The 14,318-nt window shown below is 41.7% G+C and overlaps 1 protein-coding gene across 18 annotated transcripts in view; it reads right to left on the bottom strand.

Annotated features, from left to right (window-relative positions):
- The window catches only part of CHL1 (cell adhesion molecule L1 like), a 218,426-nt gene that overhangs the window by 50,891 nt on the left and 153,217 nt on the right, over window positions 1-14,318 (bottom strand). For all 18 annotated transcript variants that reach the window (XM_059390177.1, XM_059390180.1, XM_059390173.1 and 15 more), the window contains one exon: window positions 2,944-3,128. In XM_059390177.1, the coding sequence (XP_059246160.1) occupies window positions 2,944-3,128 (185 nt within the window). The remainder of the gene's footprint in view (window positions 1-2,943; window positions 3,129-14,318) is intronic.

Below are 14,318 nucleotides of genomic sequence, written 5' to 3'. Positions count from 1 at the left end.
CGAAGGCAGCGGCTTAACCCACTGAGCCACCCAGGCACCCTAAAATTTAAAAGTCTTAAATGATTCCAAAGTCTACTACATGAATGCTGTTGGTGAGAGTCTTTTTAAATAATTAGCTAAAATGTGATTATGGTTGGGGCACCTAGGTGGCTCAGTGGGTTAAAGCCTCTGCCTTCAGCTCAGGTCATGATCCCAAGGTCCTGGGAGCCCCTGGCTCTCTGCTCAGCAGGGAGCCTGCTTCCCCCTTTCTCTCTGCCTGTCTCTCTGTCTACCTGTGATCTGTCAAATAAATAAAATCTTTTTTAAAAATGTGATTATGGTCATATTCTGATTTCTGGATTTAGAATATTTAGATGATATTTTAATATATCTCCTTATTGGATGTGTAATATTCTATATCATAGATACCTAGAAAGGAAAGCTGTGCCTAGTCAAGACATACTGGCTGTTTTTATTATAAGTATTACAGAATTTGAAAATGCTCATGGTTTTCATATTTAGGATGTTGTAACTTAAATTGCAGAATTTGGTTGTGTTTAGTAATAAAGAAAAAATATCACATAGACAGAATACAACATAATATATGCTTAAACACAAATGGGTGTTTTCAGAATGGAATTGATTTTCAAGGTTCACAGTAGCATCATTCTGTGATCCTACAATAACCCTTGTTATTTCATTTGAGTTTCTAAACAAGAGACCAAAAAAAAGGCGGGGCGGGGAGAAGGTACAGGAAAGCAGAAGACAACTGAATAAAATTAAGTTCATCCATGCTTATGATTAATGAGGCTTACATTTACTGCTTTCACACTTAAAAAGAAAGAAAAACTGACTTCTTGAGCCCAATTTGCTTTTCAGTTGCATATGTGAAGAGAAACGCCTAAAACATACAACTGAGGGCACATTTAGTAGCTTCTCATTAAGGAGAAAAGATTAAATGTTCCTGATAAAAACATAATTTACATCTCAATAGTGCTAATAGCTGTTTTATGAATAGTGAGGACAATTCATTCAGGAGACCGAGATTCCTTTGGAGTCCTATAGCCAACATTTTAAATTGCGTAATTAAGTTTACATCCTTGATTTTTTTTTTTTTTTTTTTTTGCAACCCTTGCAATTCTTTTGAAAGCTTCAGTACTACAGTCAAGAAAACCGTGGCCAGATTGTTAAAATATTCAGCTACCATAGCAATGTTCCAGCCATCTGGAAGGATTTCTAATAGTCAGCAACTTGGAGTAAGAGCAGTTAACAATTAGATATGTCTGGTTTGTGGTTATGTGTTTGCGCTGGGGCAGGGGTAAAAGGTTACAGAAAAATATCCCTGTTGCATGGTGTCGCTGAATTAGATAGGAGCATCAAATGATGACTAAAAATATATACACAAACTTCTCAAATCTTCCTCTCTGAATTTCTTTGTGAATAATTTAAAGTCAGAGGAATATATCAGTTAGCAGCTGTTGATATTTACACGCAATACTGATAAAAATGTGTAATATTTCTCCTACATAGGTTTTGCTTTTTTTCAATCAAAGAAAATGATATTCTCATGTCTGGTTTTCCATTCTTCCTAACTTAACTAATCATATACATCGTGGACTAGATCATGGAAATGCAGTGTTATTCCAATAGCAGCACAACGAAAACAATTATCTTAACATTTACTTATAAGTGGGATTTGTGTCTGAGTCTCCATTTTTTTCCCCGTTAATTAAAACAGTCAGTCTTTTACTTAGGTGTTCCCTGCACAAACTGAAGGCTTAAGAGGTAAACTTTACTAGAATATAAATGGGAACCCTAGAGCATCAGTCCACTAAATAGCATCCTGAAAGAGACGATTCCTTTTACTAGTTAAGCCTACACAGTACTAAGGAAGTACAAATGCAGTAATCAATCCATTAATTTGATCAATACAGTCAACCAAACCGTAGAGAAGAGACCTCTATGTAATCAGCCCACAGAAAGCAGTCTGTGTCAATCAAGTTCATGAGATGCCTGGAGAACTTTTAGGTTCAGGGCAGGAACAGCTCCTGCTGTTATCTACATGGTATGATATGCAGATTGTTTTTAAATGATGACATCATGGCCTACTTGTTTCTGTGAATACAAGAGATGATAGCTAAATCTCTATTGATTAAAAGGCTTGGATTTATGGAGAGGACTTGAATATAATGTGTATTTTCCATCTTTTGTTAGAAAGTTAGTATCTTTAGCACCCAATCTACTCTTTCCTAGTAAGTAATATATTGAATGTCATGTGCACCCAAGATAAGGACAAATAATAATAATAATAATTCACCTAGAAAAGAACTAAGATAATTTGTCTGACACTCTCTTTGAGGAAGAACCTGAGGTACAGAAAGGTAAAACAGGGGTGCCTGGGTGGCTCAGTGGGTTAAAGCCTCTGCCTTTGGCTCAGGTCATGATCCCAGGGTCCTGGGATGGAGCCCCTAATTGGGGGCTCTCTCTCTGCCTGCTTGTCTGCCTACTTGTGATCTCTGTCTGTCAAATAAATAAATAAAATCTTTTAAAAAATTAAAAAAGAAAAAGAAAGGTGAAGCAAATTGATCAAGGACATAGCAAGTTAACCATAAGCCTGGGAAACAAGCTCAACATAATACTCATCATAATAATTCCTTCCTTTGTAATGCTACTTCTATGATTTAATAGTATGCACATTATTTGTTTATTTTAATAAAAAATATATGGAAGTCATCTGTGTTTAATCTTGAACATGACATCTTTTCTTGCCATTTGTCCCTTTTATAAAGTTCTGTGGGACAGATGACAAATCTAGTTCATTGGAGTGTAATATAATCTAGCCCCTATACCAAAATCAGAAGTTTAAATGGCTTACCTGTTCTAACATATAGGCTTTCGAAGTGTAGGTCCACTACACATAGCAATTCACCTTTTTTTTAATAGAAAAATAAATGGGGAATGTACCTTCTACTGTAACATGAAAATCATGAGTGGCTGATCCTAAGAAATTGTTGGCTGTGCACCGATAATTTCCTCTGTCCCGGTGGGAGACATTCTCTATCTTCAAAGTCTTGCCATAATTTTCTTTTGTTTCTCTTCCTTTTGGTAAATCACCACCTATTTTGTTCCAATCAACCTGTGGAGTTGGTCTGCAAAACAATAAATGAGTGATAAACATTTTTTAAAGTGCAAAATTAAATTCAAAGAGCCTCGCAGGACACACCCCTTAACACATTGTTTTTTATGTGTGCACTCCGAGATCCAGTAAATAAAAATTTGCCTTCCCAGTGCACAGACCTGCACCCCACCACCGATGGTGAACATCAGAATGACTAGGTCTCCTAAAGTCCCTTGATTAATCTGATTCTATAGAAACCAAGCTGCTTCTATTAAGAGGGCTGACTACTTATAATAGCTGAATAGGTGTGGCTAGATTAAAGGGTGGATAATGGGACTTACAGAAATATCATAAGGTTTTCTTCAAATTTTCAGTATTTACAAGATATACTTCAAGTGTGAAATCTCCTTGTGAGGAATCTGAAGTGGATAATAATCACTGCCCTCTTCCTTGTATGAATTTGGAAAACAAGTTAAGGTAGGACCCAACAGCAAGCGGAAAGCCATGATATCCTCTTAATCCTAATGAAGCTGATAGTGGAGAACATGGCTCCGATGAGACAGCCAAATGTGTTCACTGGACCTCGAACAGCCTGTTTTAGGTCCAGGTGGGCTCTGCACAGACACGGCCACCCAGGTGGCCTTCTCCCTCTGCTGAGGGAGCAAAGAAGGAATGGACCACATCTCATTTGCTTAGAAAGATGAGATCACCCAATCAAAACAAACCAAAAAAAGCAAAAACAAAACAAAACTAAAACCAAACTGAACTTGTCACACATCAAGAGTACAATTTTCTCCACTTTAGGGAGGAAAACAGAAGTGGGGGATCAAGCCCGCTGGGTTTAAGAAAAATCCCAGTTCATAAAAACTAGACAAGTGGAGAATGGGTTCTGTAAGGGCCTATTTAGCCAGAGTAGCCCCACCCTGGTTGAACTGCCATTTTGTTGTTTATGCAGTAAAACTTAAATTGACTCTACCCACCCCCACCCCCAACAGGGGAACTTACTTAAAAACAAGTCCAGAAACCAGTCCCAGGTAACAAAGTCCAAATACAAGGGTGGGTCAGGCCAGGTGGAGGCATTCAATCAGTAGGGGCGCATACTGTCTCCCTAGCTACTAAGGAGTATGGGCCCCGCCCTTAGGGCACCTTTTGGGTGCCAATTCTGACCAAGGTGATAGGCTGGTTCAAATGTCTACTAGGGTAAATTCTAATTCAATTTGTCACCTAGCATCACTGTGCAGCTTACTCTGTGTGCTACGATTTCATTGGCCACCTGAGGGTGGCCAGGCCCAACCACATGGTCTTTGCTCTATAAAAGCTAGTCTGTGAAACAGAGAAGGGTCACCCTCTCTGTAAGAGGTGCGGCCCTGAACATTCGGTTTGATTCTTGAGGCTTGGCGTGAAATAAAGCTTTGTTTGACCTTTGCTTTGTATCAGTCTCGCTCCTTTAATCATGGACCCATTATTGGGGGGCCCAACATTGGGGACCCAATATTGGGGGCTCGTCTGGGATTAACTGACGAGAACTGAGCCAGCATCGTAATTTCTAGGAAAAGCCTCCGGAGGTAAGATCTCAGGATCCTGTCTGTCGGGTTGCAGAGCTCCAGGTATGGCCCACCAGGGAGAAGCTGGACACAGCCATGCTCCCCGGGGCTGAGGTGGATGCGGGGACGCCCCATCCCTCTTCTGGTAGATCGCCAAGGGGTCTCAGTCCTCCTAGGCGGTCAGGGGGCCGAGAAAACCCCCACCAGCAGCAGGCTCTGGGTGAGGGCTGCTGGGTTTGCGGTTGTCTTTGTCTTGTCTTTTTGTAGTATGTTGTGTTGTTGGTTGTGTTTGAAGGAATGGGGCAAGCAGAGAGTAAGGGGACTCTGACTTTCGTCTCTCCGTTCCTCCTAATAGATGTGGGGCTTCTCCCTCACTCATTTCGTGTGTTTAGGGCTATAACTGGAGCCAACTGGGGTTATTCTAACTCGGGACAGAGACTTTAAAAAATATTCCCAGGCAGCTGCCGAAACTATCTTTGTATCAGGGACATTCCTTACCCTCTCTGGCCCAATGGAGACTGCCTAGCCCCTCCCCCTTGCTGGCGGGAAAGCATGGCATCTGCTCCTCTCTTGGAGCTGATGAGCCGTAGAACTGGGAACCCTTTCTCTGCCTTCTGGTGGCACTTTGGTCTGTTCTTCGCTGTCGGGAAACAAGAGCGCCCCCTGGACCTAACACCCCCACTCCGGAACATCCCACCCAGGTCTCAGGTAAACATTCGAAGTGGAGTGGGCCCAGGTGGAACATAAATCAGTATTGGAACTAAGTTAGGTTTGTTGGGTTTATTAGGATAAACAGGTCGTTTGAGTTAACAGTAGTAAATGTGAAACTTCAGAGTTTTTACTTAAGATCAAATAAGCTTGTGTTATTTGTTAAAATCTGTGTTAAAATCTGTTCAAATCTATTAGCAAAGAGATGACTAAACTGATGGTTAATTGGCTGTCTCAAAGTTTTTTTTTTTTTTTTTTTAAAGATTTTATTTATTTATTTGACAGACAGAGATCACAAGTAGGCAGAGAGGCAGGCAGAGAGAGAGGAGGAAGCAGGCTCTCTGCTCGGCAGAGAGCCCGATGTGGGACTCGATCCCAGGACTCTGGGATCATGACCTGAGCCAAAGGCAGAGGCTTTAACCCACTAAGCCACCCAGGCGCCCCTGTCTCAAAGTTTTAATGGGTAGTTGTTAAAGTAGCTTTCAAAGTCTTTGGTAACCTGAAATTTTAAACCAAATGGGATAAAATGCTAGAGTGCTGGTCTCTGGAACTAGGTTTGTCCTTTTGAAATCTGTTGGTAAACATGTTTTGTGCTTAACTGATTCATAAATTTGCCTTCAAAGAATTCTGTTAACAGTTCACAACTGGTTTATATTTAGTCTTTCGTAGAGGATAAGGTATTTCTAAGAGTACAAAATTTTGCTAAGTGTAACTAAGACTGATGGAAATAAGGGAAGCAACTCTGTATGTAGAAAAGTAGGAGATATGTAGAAAGAGAGAAAAAGACCAGATGCCTGATCCTGTTTGAGCTAGCCTGTCTGAGCTAGTTTCATTTATAAAGAATGGAAAGGGAGACTGCTCACCTCCCATTAGCCAGGGATACCCAGAGTGGGGTGTCCAACCTGTTTGAATCTGAAGAGTGCCCGACTATGTGAATGTGTCTGTATGGTTCTACTGCTTCAGCCACGGAGTCTGAGTGGGCTGCACCCTGAGTCTCGTGGGGCATCATATGGCATAATGGTCATCTATTCCAAGGAGTAGCCTCGTCCAGGGCTTATACGGACAGACCTTAGCTAAGACGCTCCTAAGTTCCCCTGAGGGACATGAGCAGGACAGCATCTGAAAGATCCCCCTCCCTTTGTCTGCAACAACATTCAAGATGGGAGGGAAACCCTGTAAACTCACTATCTTAAGGCTGCATGCTTAAGAATAAAAAAAGGAAAGACACTGGTATAAAAAAGCTGGTTTTCTCTCTGTTTAAAAGGGCAAAGTTTTCTTAGTTAATTGATCTGTTAAAAAAAAAAAAAAGTGTAAATGGTTTTCTCTTTGCCTGCCCAGAGTTGTAAATGAGATCTCTTTGACTCATAAGGCTTTTCCTTGATATGCTTAGTTACTCAGGGAGTACTGCTAAACCAATGATAAACCCTGGGTTACATTTGGGTAAATACTGTAACTACTCTAGAGGTTCTATACATTTCCTCAAGTTTTAATGTTTTGATAAGGGTCATCACTTGATATTTAACCATATCTATTCTGAGTTTTTTCATTTGTAATTGTTTTAATTCCCTTGTAAGATGGATTCCGTCCCAAAGGAAATTCATATGGGAGACTTGCAGGACAAATACAGGTCTTTGATATGTTAAAATTGATATGTTAAAATCCTGGAACTAAAATGGGTAAGAATTTCCAGAAGTAAAAGCTGCATTCGGACTAAACCAGAATTGGTAACATGGGACTAGATGAACTGAAAGGTTGTAATGTTGTGTCTCTTAATGTTTTAAACATGACTGGTTCTGTAATGTTTGCCCCTCCAGACTAGAGAAACCTTTTCTTAAGTTATCTGTAACTTACAGAGATGTAGAAGTACTCATTTATAAACGTATCAAGGCATTCAACTTTTCTATCTGAACCCTCTGAAACCAAAAGTCTTAGTAAGTATTCTTTCTTCCGTGGCAATCAGTCATTTGCATAAGTTCAATAAGAATCTGTTCTCCTTGTAACAGGACACCATTGGAAACATGGGTTATTTTACCAAGGCTTTGACTGGAATGTCATATTTGAAAAGACTCAGATATGACCAGACAGCTTAAAGGAACGAATGTTGACTTTATAAAACCTGAAGCCCTAAAGCCTTTTGGAACTGTTGGCCTGATACCTTGCTTACAGAGTTCCCAGCAGCCTCACCAGGTGAGTAGAGAATGTCACTCCCTGGCAGGGTCAGGACCTCAGGAAGAGGAATTCACCCAATCTGACAGGTATTGCAGGCATGTCTGATGCCAAGTACGTGGCTTGGCTTCTGGCCCAGAGAGGCTACTAAAAGTTCAACCTAGAGATTCCTTATAAAAAGTTCCAGCAAAGCAGATTCCAAAAGATCTATATGATTACTTACTGTTCTTGCTGAGCTTATGTAAATAATTAGGCCAAGTTTGTCAAAACTGGACTTGTTTTTCAAATGAATTAATCCTGATTTGATGATCTCTGGAAATGAGGGTTATTTTAGAGAGAAAAATTAGTTTTAATAACACACCATTACGGATGTTAAAGTCTAGATTTGGTTGTCTTTAAATGTTTGTTTACCTAAGGTAGGTAACTTGAGGTAAACGTCAGAGAAGTTGCACGATAGCTCGTTTAGATGATCTTGCCTTTGCCAATCAGTCAGCCCCAGATATAAGGAGAAAACTTCAGAAAATTGAAGGATTTGAAAGGAAGAATCTGAGTTAGTGGGAATAGTGGAAATAGCCGCTGAGGACTCTGGGTCATGCTTGCGGGGGACGAGAGCTCTCTTATGGACTCGCAGGAAAAGGTTATCAGGTGTCAGCAACGAAAGCACGGCTTTGTCAGAGCCACGACACTTATTTAGGCTTGGATCTTCAAGAGGGAGTTTCTTGGGACGGTGGGCTACTGTAGGCTGTGGATACCGCGGTTTGCAAAGATGGTCCGACCTCTCTACAAACTGGCAAAGGGAGGACTCTTACAAACAGCCTTACTGAGTGCCCCAGCACTGGCCATCCCAGATGTTACCAAGCCCTTCCACTTGTATGTGGATGAAAAGGCAGGGGTAGCCGAGGGAGTTTTGACTCAGTCTCTGGGGCCTTGGCAAAGGCTATTAGCCTATCTTAGCAAAAAACTAGATCCAGTAGCGGCTGGGTTCCCCCTTGCCTCTGCGTAATTGCTGCCACCGCCTTCCTGGTCAAGAATGCAAGCAAACTGACTTTGGTTCAAAATCTTATCTTGACCACCACCCACGCTATGGAGGGCCTTCTCTGGACTCCACCAGACCGGCGGATGACAAACACCCAAGTGACAGCGTATCAGGCCCTCCTCCTCAACGAACCAAAAGTGACCTTCCAGCCTCTGGTGGTCTAAATCCAGCCACGTTGCTACCAGAGGTGCTGGCTGAGCACCCACATGACGGCGGGGAGGTCCTAACCCAGGTCGTAGGAATAAGGCTGGATCTCAGAGACACTCCCCTCCCAGATGCGGAGATGACTCTGTTCACAGATGGGAGTAGCTACATGGTCGATGGAAAGAGGTATGCGAGGGCTGTGGTGGTTTCTCCTGAAAACTCTGGACGACAGCCCTGTCACACGGAACCTCGGCGGGAAAAGCGGAGCTGATTGCACTCACCAAGGCACTACAGATGTCCAAGGTCACTGCAGGCATTACAGTCTGTCTTAAAAGAGCCCACGCAGGGATCTGGACTGCCCACACAGACAGAGACGGAGGTGGAGCCACATCCTTACAACCTGGGGACTTGGTGTTTGAATACGCCGCCACCATGTGGGAAACTTGGAGCCTCACTGGAAGGGACCGTTTACTGTCATCCTCACCACCCCCACAGCAATAAAAGTAGAAGGCATCAGGGCCTGGATTCGCGCGGGTCACGTCAAACAAGCCAAGGATGAGGACGCCGCCCAGGGAAGGATGCCGCTGCCAATGGACCCCGCAGATCATGGACTAAAGCTAAGACTAGGAAACAATGAGTTCATTGAGTTCATTGTTGCTCCTATTGTTAAAATATAGGTGGGAAATACAGACTATTAGGGCCTGACATACTATTTCTAGAATAGGGGGGGGGCTCTGTGTAGCCCTAAGAGAGAAATGCTGTTTCTGGGTAAACCACACTGGAGTCATTAAAACAGTCCAGCAGCCGTTAAAAAGGGAAATAGAACTGGCTGAAAAGGCAAAGATTTGACTAATCTCCAAAGAAAAGGGGGGAATGTAAGGGTCTATTTAGCCAGAGCAGCCCCACCCCGGTTCAACTGCCATTTTGTTGTTTATGCAGTAAAGCTTAAATTGACTCTGCCCACCCCACCCCCCAGGGGAACTTACTTAAAAACAAGTCCTGGAAACCAGTCCCAGGAAACAAAGTCCAAATACAAGGGTGGGTCAGGCCAGGTGGAGGTATTCAATCAGTGGGGGCGCATACTGTCTCCCTAGCTACCAAGGAGTATGGGCTCTGCCCTTTGGGCACCTTTTGGGCACCAATTCTGACTAAGGTGATAGGTTAGTTCAAATGTCTACTAGGGTAAAATGTAATTCAGTTGGTCACCTAGCATCACTGTGCAGCTTTCTCTGTGTGTTACGACTTCATTGGCCACCTGTGCATGACCAGGCCCAACCACATGGCCTTTGCTCTATAAAAGCTAGTCTGTGAAACAGAGAAGGGTCACCCTCTCTGTAAGAGGCGCGACCCTGAACGTTTGGTTTGATTCTTGAGGCTTGGCGTGAAATAAAGCTTTGTTTGACCTTTGCCTTTTATCAGTCTCACTCCTTTAATCACAGACCCATTATTGGGGAACCCATTATTGGGGGACCCAACTGGTGCCATCTCTGACTACTGTGATTTAAAAACTATGAGGAGGGCTGTCTGGGTGGCTCAGTGGGTTAAGCGGCCAACTCTTGGTTTCACCTCAGGTCATGATCTCAGGGTCCTGGGATCAAGCCCCCTGTCATGGTCCACATTTAAGCAGGGAATCTGCTTGAGATTCTTTCTCTCCCTCTACCCCTCCTACCACTTGCTCTGTCTCTCTTTCTCTCTCAAAAAAAATTATGTGGAAAGCACTGATGGCTGATTTTAACTGATAGTTTTTTATTTCTCCCCTTCTAGTTGGGCTACATGAATAGAATAAACTTTATTTTGCTATTTTTAATGACACTGCTTTTCCTTCCTCACTCTGTTTTTTATTATTAATAGCCACAAGACATTGATATGTTCTAAAGATGGACATTATTATCATCACTTTTTACCAGGGAGGATTCTGAAGCTCCAAGAGGTTAATTAATTTGCTTAAAGTCACTGGGGTAATGAATAACATGTTAGAACTTAAGTCTGTCCAATACTAAACTTGTCCTTTCTACCACTGTGTTTTATTATATTTGTGCTTTTTCCATCCCCTTTTTCTTTGTAATTGTATATTCTTGGAATATGCGCTGGTAGCCAAATTAATTAGCTATTAGTTGATAACTGAACAATTACCTCATATTGTCTGTCATTTATCTCAGAATGTATTGATCAGGCAACAGTTAAAATAATCCCATTATCATGCAAAAACATACACTGGAGGTAAAGATGTAGGTCCTTTAGTTTACATACATTTACCCTCTTCCCCTCCTCTACTCAAGGCTCAAGTGCTTACCTGCCATTCAGAAGCTGAACCACTACTTTGTATCTGCCCAGGCTGTGAGCACAGGGCACACTTCTGAGGGGAACAGCAATGATGCTCAGACGGGCAGCTGGCAGAGGATATTAGCTGCCGGCTTCCTGAGCACACCACCTAACAGGATGCAGAGCTCAAGTCTCTTAAGTGCTTGCTTTCCAGGCCATCTGTCAAAATGGCAGTTTGCCAAGTTAAAGGCTGCTCTGGACCTTGGTTCTTCCAAACCAATTTTTCCATGAGTCCTGGCTTCAGTAGTGCAAGCATCTCACTTTCTGCAGGATTTTTTTTCTTTTGGCCAGTCCTCAAAAACTAGTATAGTTCTATCTATCTCTTGAAAGAACAGAATAAAATGATTTTAAGTATCAGGTGAACATGAGATTTCATTTGTCTAGGGACACATCTATCCCATTCCAAAGATGTCCAGTAATATTCTTGTCAAAAATTTTTTCTTTCCTCTTTTTTAAAAATTTAAGGTACATTTACTAACAGTATTTAAGCCATGAGTTTTGTTGTTGTTTTTTTAAAGATTTTATTTATCTATTTGACACAGAGAGAGAGAGACCATATGTAGGCAGAGAGAGGGGGTTAGCAGGCTCCCTGCAAAATAGAGAGCCTGATGCAGGGCTTGATCCCAGAACCCTGAGATCATGACCTGAGTCGAAGGCAGAGGCTTAACCAACTGAGCCACCCAGGCACCCCAAGCCATAAGATTTTGCTGGAAAATATAGTGCTTAATCCCTTTTAATATACAAACTTACACTATCTCATAATCTCAAATTTTTGTTTCTCAAGGTCCTTGTCCAGCCAATTTTTTGCTTGTATACTTCCTTACAGTTCCTACATTTTTGTAATGCAGCATCTTGCAATAGAATCACACCTATCTTATGACCACTTTACAAAACAGAGAGGTGAGAGAGAGAAGAAACAGTGTGAGCCCAAAGATCGCCGGAGGGAAGCGACCATATCTCCCTCTAACCCTAAAGCAGCTTTTACAGGGTGAGAGTGAGTGTGAATTGGCACATGAACATGTAGTTTCCACTCACTGCCTCTTCTTCCAAAGGAGATTTGCAGTGTCACTTTAACTGTTCAAAATTTCTGCCTTCTTCACAGATTCTGTAGAATCGAAACCCTGTTTAGTTTTTCCCGTTTTAATTAATAGCATCAACATTTTCATTGTGACTAACCATTTACTGAAATATCTACGACAGACAGTCCTCTTCCGATTCAGAAAACAACACCATGCTCTGTGGCCACACCCTACCCCTTTCCCTTAACTGAATAGAACAGTTCATTTGGTTGAAATAATAGGGAAACACATTAAATTTCGAGGTAGTTTAAGTTCTGGAGGCAGAAAGAATGGAGTCCCAGCTCCACTTTACGCTGAGCTTGAAGACGTGAATTCTAGCCTCTGGGCTTCATTTACCTAAACTGCAAATGGGAATAATGGTAGCCCTGAAATGTGGTGAGGATAAAATGAGCTAATGCAGGTAAAGCGCAAAACAGACCACCTGATACTTAATAAAGTGTATAATGTCCTCGTTATAACGACTTGCTACTACAGAACACTAATGGTTTAAAAACTTCCTAGAAAACAATTTTGAAGAACTGTAACAATTTTACAATGTAAAATCCGAAGGAGAACCAGGTCAGACAGATTATCCAACACAAACCCAATGTGCGTAAGATGAAGCCAGTTCTGATGAAAACCCTTTGACAATCCCTCGGGAATCATCCTGTCCTGAGGACACAAGATATGTATGTCCATATTCTTTTTATATATTACTTCACGACACTGCATTTTCCAAAAAGCACATGAGAGCATTTCTGTTATTTTGAAAATCTATGCAGTTCCCAGCCAACTCAAGAGGTAAATTATGGCATTTATGGGAAATAAGAAAAAAAGAAAGAATTCTGAAATGTTCACCCTGCCCAAGGCGTCAACCAAGAATAGCGATGTATCCTGAAAGAAGTAAGTTGCTACAGCTGTGAACATCCATGAATAACCACAACAGAGCAGGTGGTTCCCATCATGATTCATGCTGAACCTGAGGCTTTCATCTTCTCACTTAATGGAGAGACCAAACTTCTAGAACAGAGGCTGTGGGTCACAGGGCCTATCTAACTAGTTGACAGCAAATACACTTCGGCAATCTCAAACACATAAGCTCACATACCACCCTCTTTTTAAAAAAAAAAATTTATTTATTTATTATATGAGAGAGGACGCACAGGTAGTGGGGAAGGGGCAGTGGGAGAGAGAGAGAAAGAGAACCCCAAGCTGACTTCTCTCTGAGCATAGAGACCTATGTGGGATTCAATCTCATGACCCTGAGATCATGACCTGAGCCAAAATTGAGCCACCCAGGTGCCTTGCAACCTGCAGTGCCTTTGCTGGATGGAAGAGACATTTGCAAAACTTAGGGGTTGCAAAACCATTGAATTTTTTTCTTCAAAAACCAATTTAAAATCACCCATTCAGAATATATGGTGAATTATGAATGACCACAATTTTTAAAAATTTCATGTTCTACTTCACTAACCAGGTGCCCAGCCTAAAGAAGGCCTGAGCTTACAAGCTAATTATGTGAACTCAGGTGCTGGGATGGTCGGATGTATTTTCCCGGTATTCCCAATGGTAGCCGTGAACGTGTGGTGGTAAGCACAGAAGGAGGGTGGCAGGAAAAAGGCAACCTTTCGTGACTTGGAATTAAAGAAGATGGCCCTTATTTGCATAGGCTTAGGATACTTATTCAACAAATGTAACAATTTTAAGAGATGACCTAGCTAAATGTCCTTAGGTATTTTTTGGAGGTTTTGGAAGCATGCCCTGATTTTTCAGATACAAAAAGTTAACTATATTATTGGGTGAAGCTCTCTAAAACTACATGATCCAGACCTCCTTATAAGCAAAAGGCAACATGATGAAATAAAAGATAAGCCTCTGAGGAAACTGAAAAGGAATCAGAGCTCACTGCATAACAAGAAGGAGGGGGACAAATGTGATAGCAGAGAGACAGAAACCCCTCCACAATAGGAAGAGGCTGACAACTAAAAACCTCAAGCTCTAAGGATGGCATCTCCCCACCAGCTTAGGTAAGGAGAATGTTGTCATTGTCACCTCCATTCACACTATCACAAACTGACAGAACAATCTAATTATAAATCAATCCCAGTCACAGCCTGAAATCTGTAGAGTGAAGTGCAAATTGCTTCCTCCAGAAGAGTAGTAACAGAATTTTTTTTTAAAGAAATCATTTAAAAATGTGTATCTAGGATTAACTGCTTAACTGAGGCATTATTCTTCACAGA

Source organism: Mustela nigripes, chromosome 2, assembly GCF_022355385.1.
Source record: "Mustela nigripes isolate SB6536 chromosome 2, MUSNIG.SB6536, whole genome shotgun sequence".
In the NCBI taxonomy this organism is placed as follows: Eukaryota; Metazoa; Chordata; class Mammalia; order Carnivora; family Mustelidae; genus Mustela; species Mustela nigripes.
The sequence above is the reverse complement of the archived record's forward strand: the minus strand, read 5'-3'. Positions and strand labels throughout refer to the sequence as shown.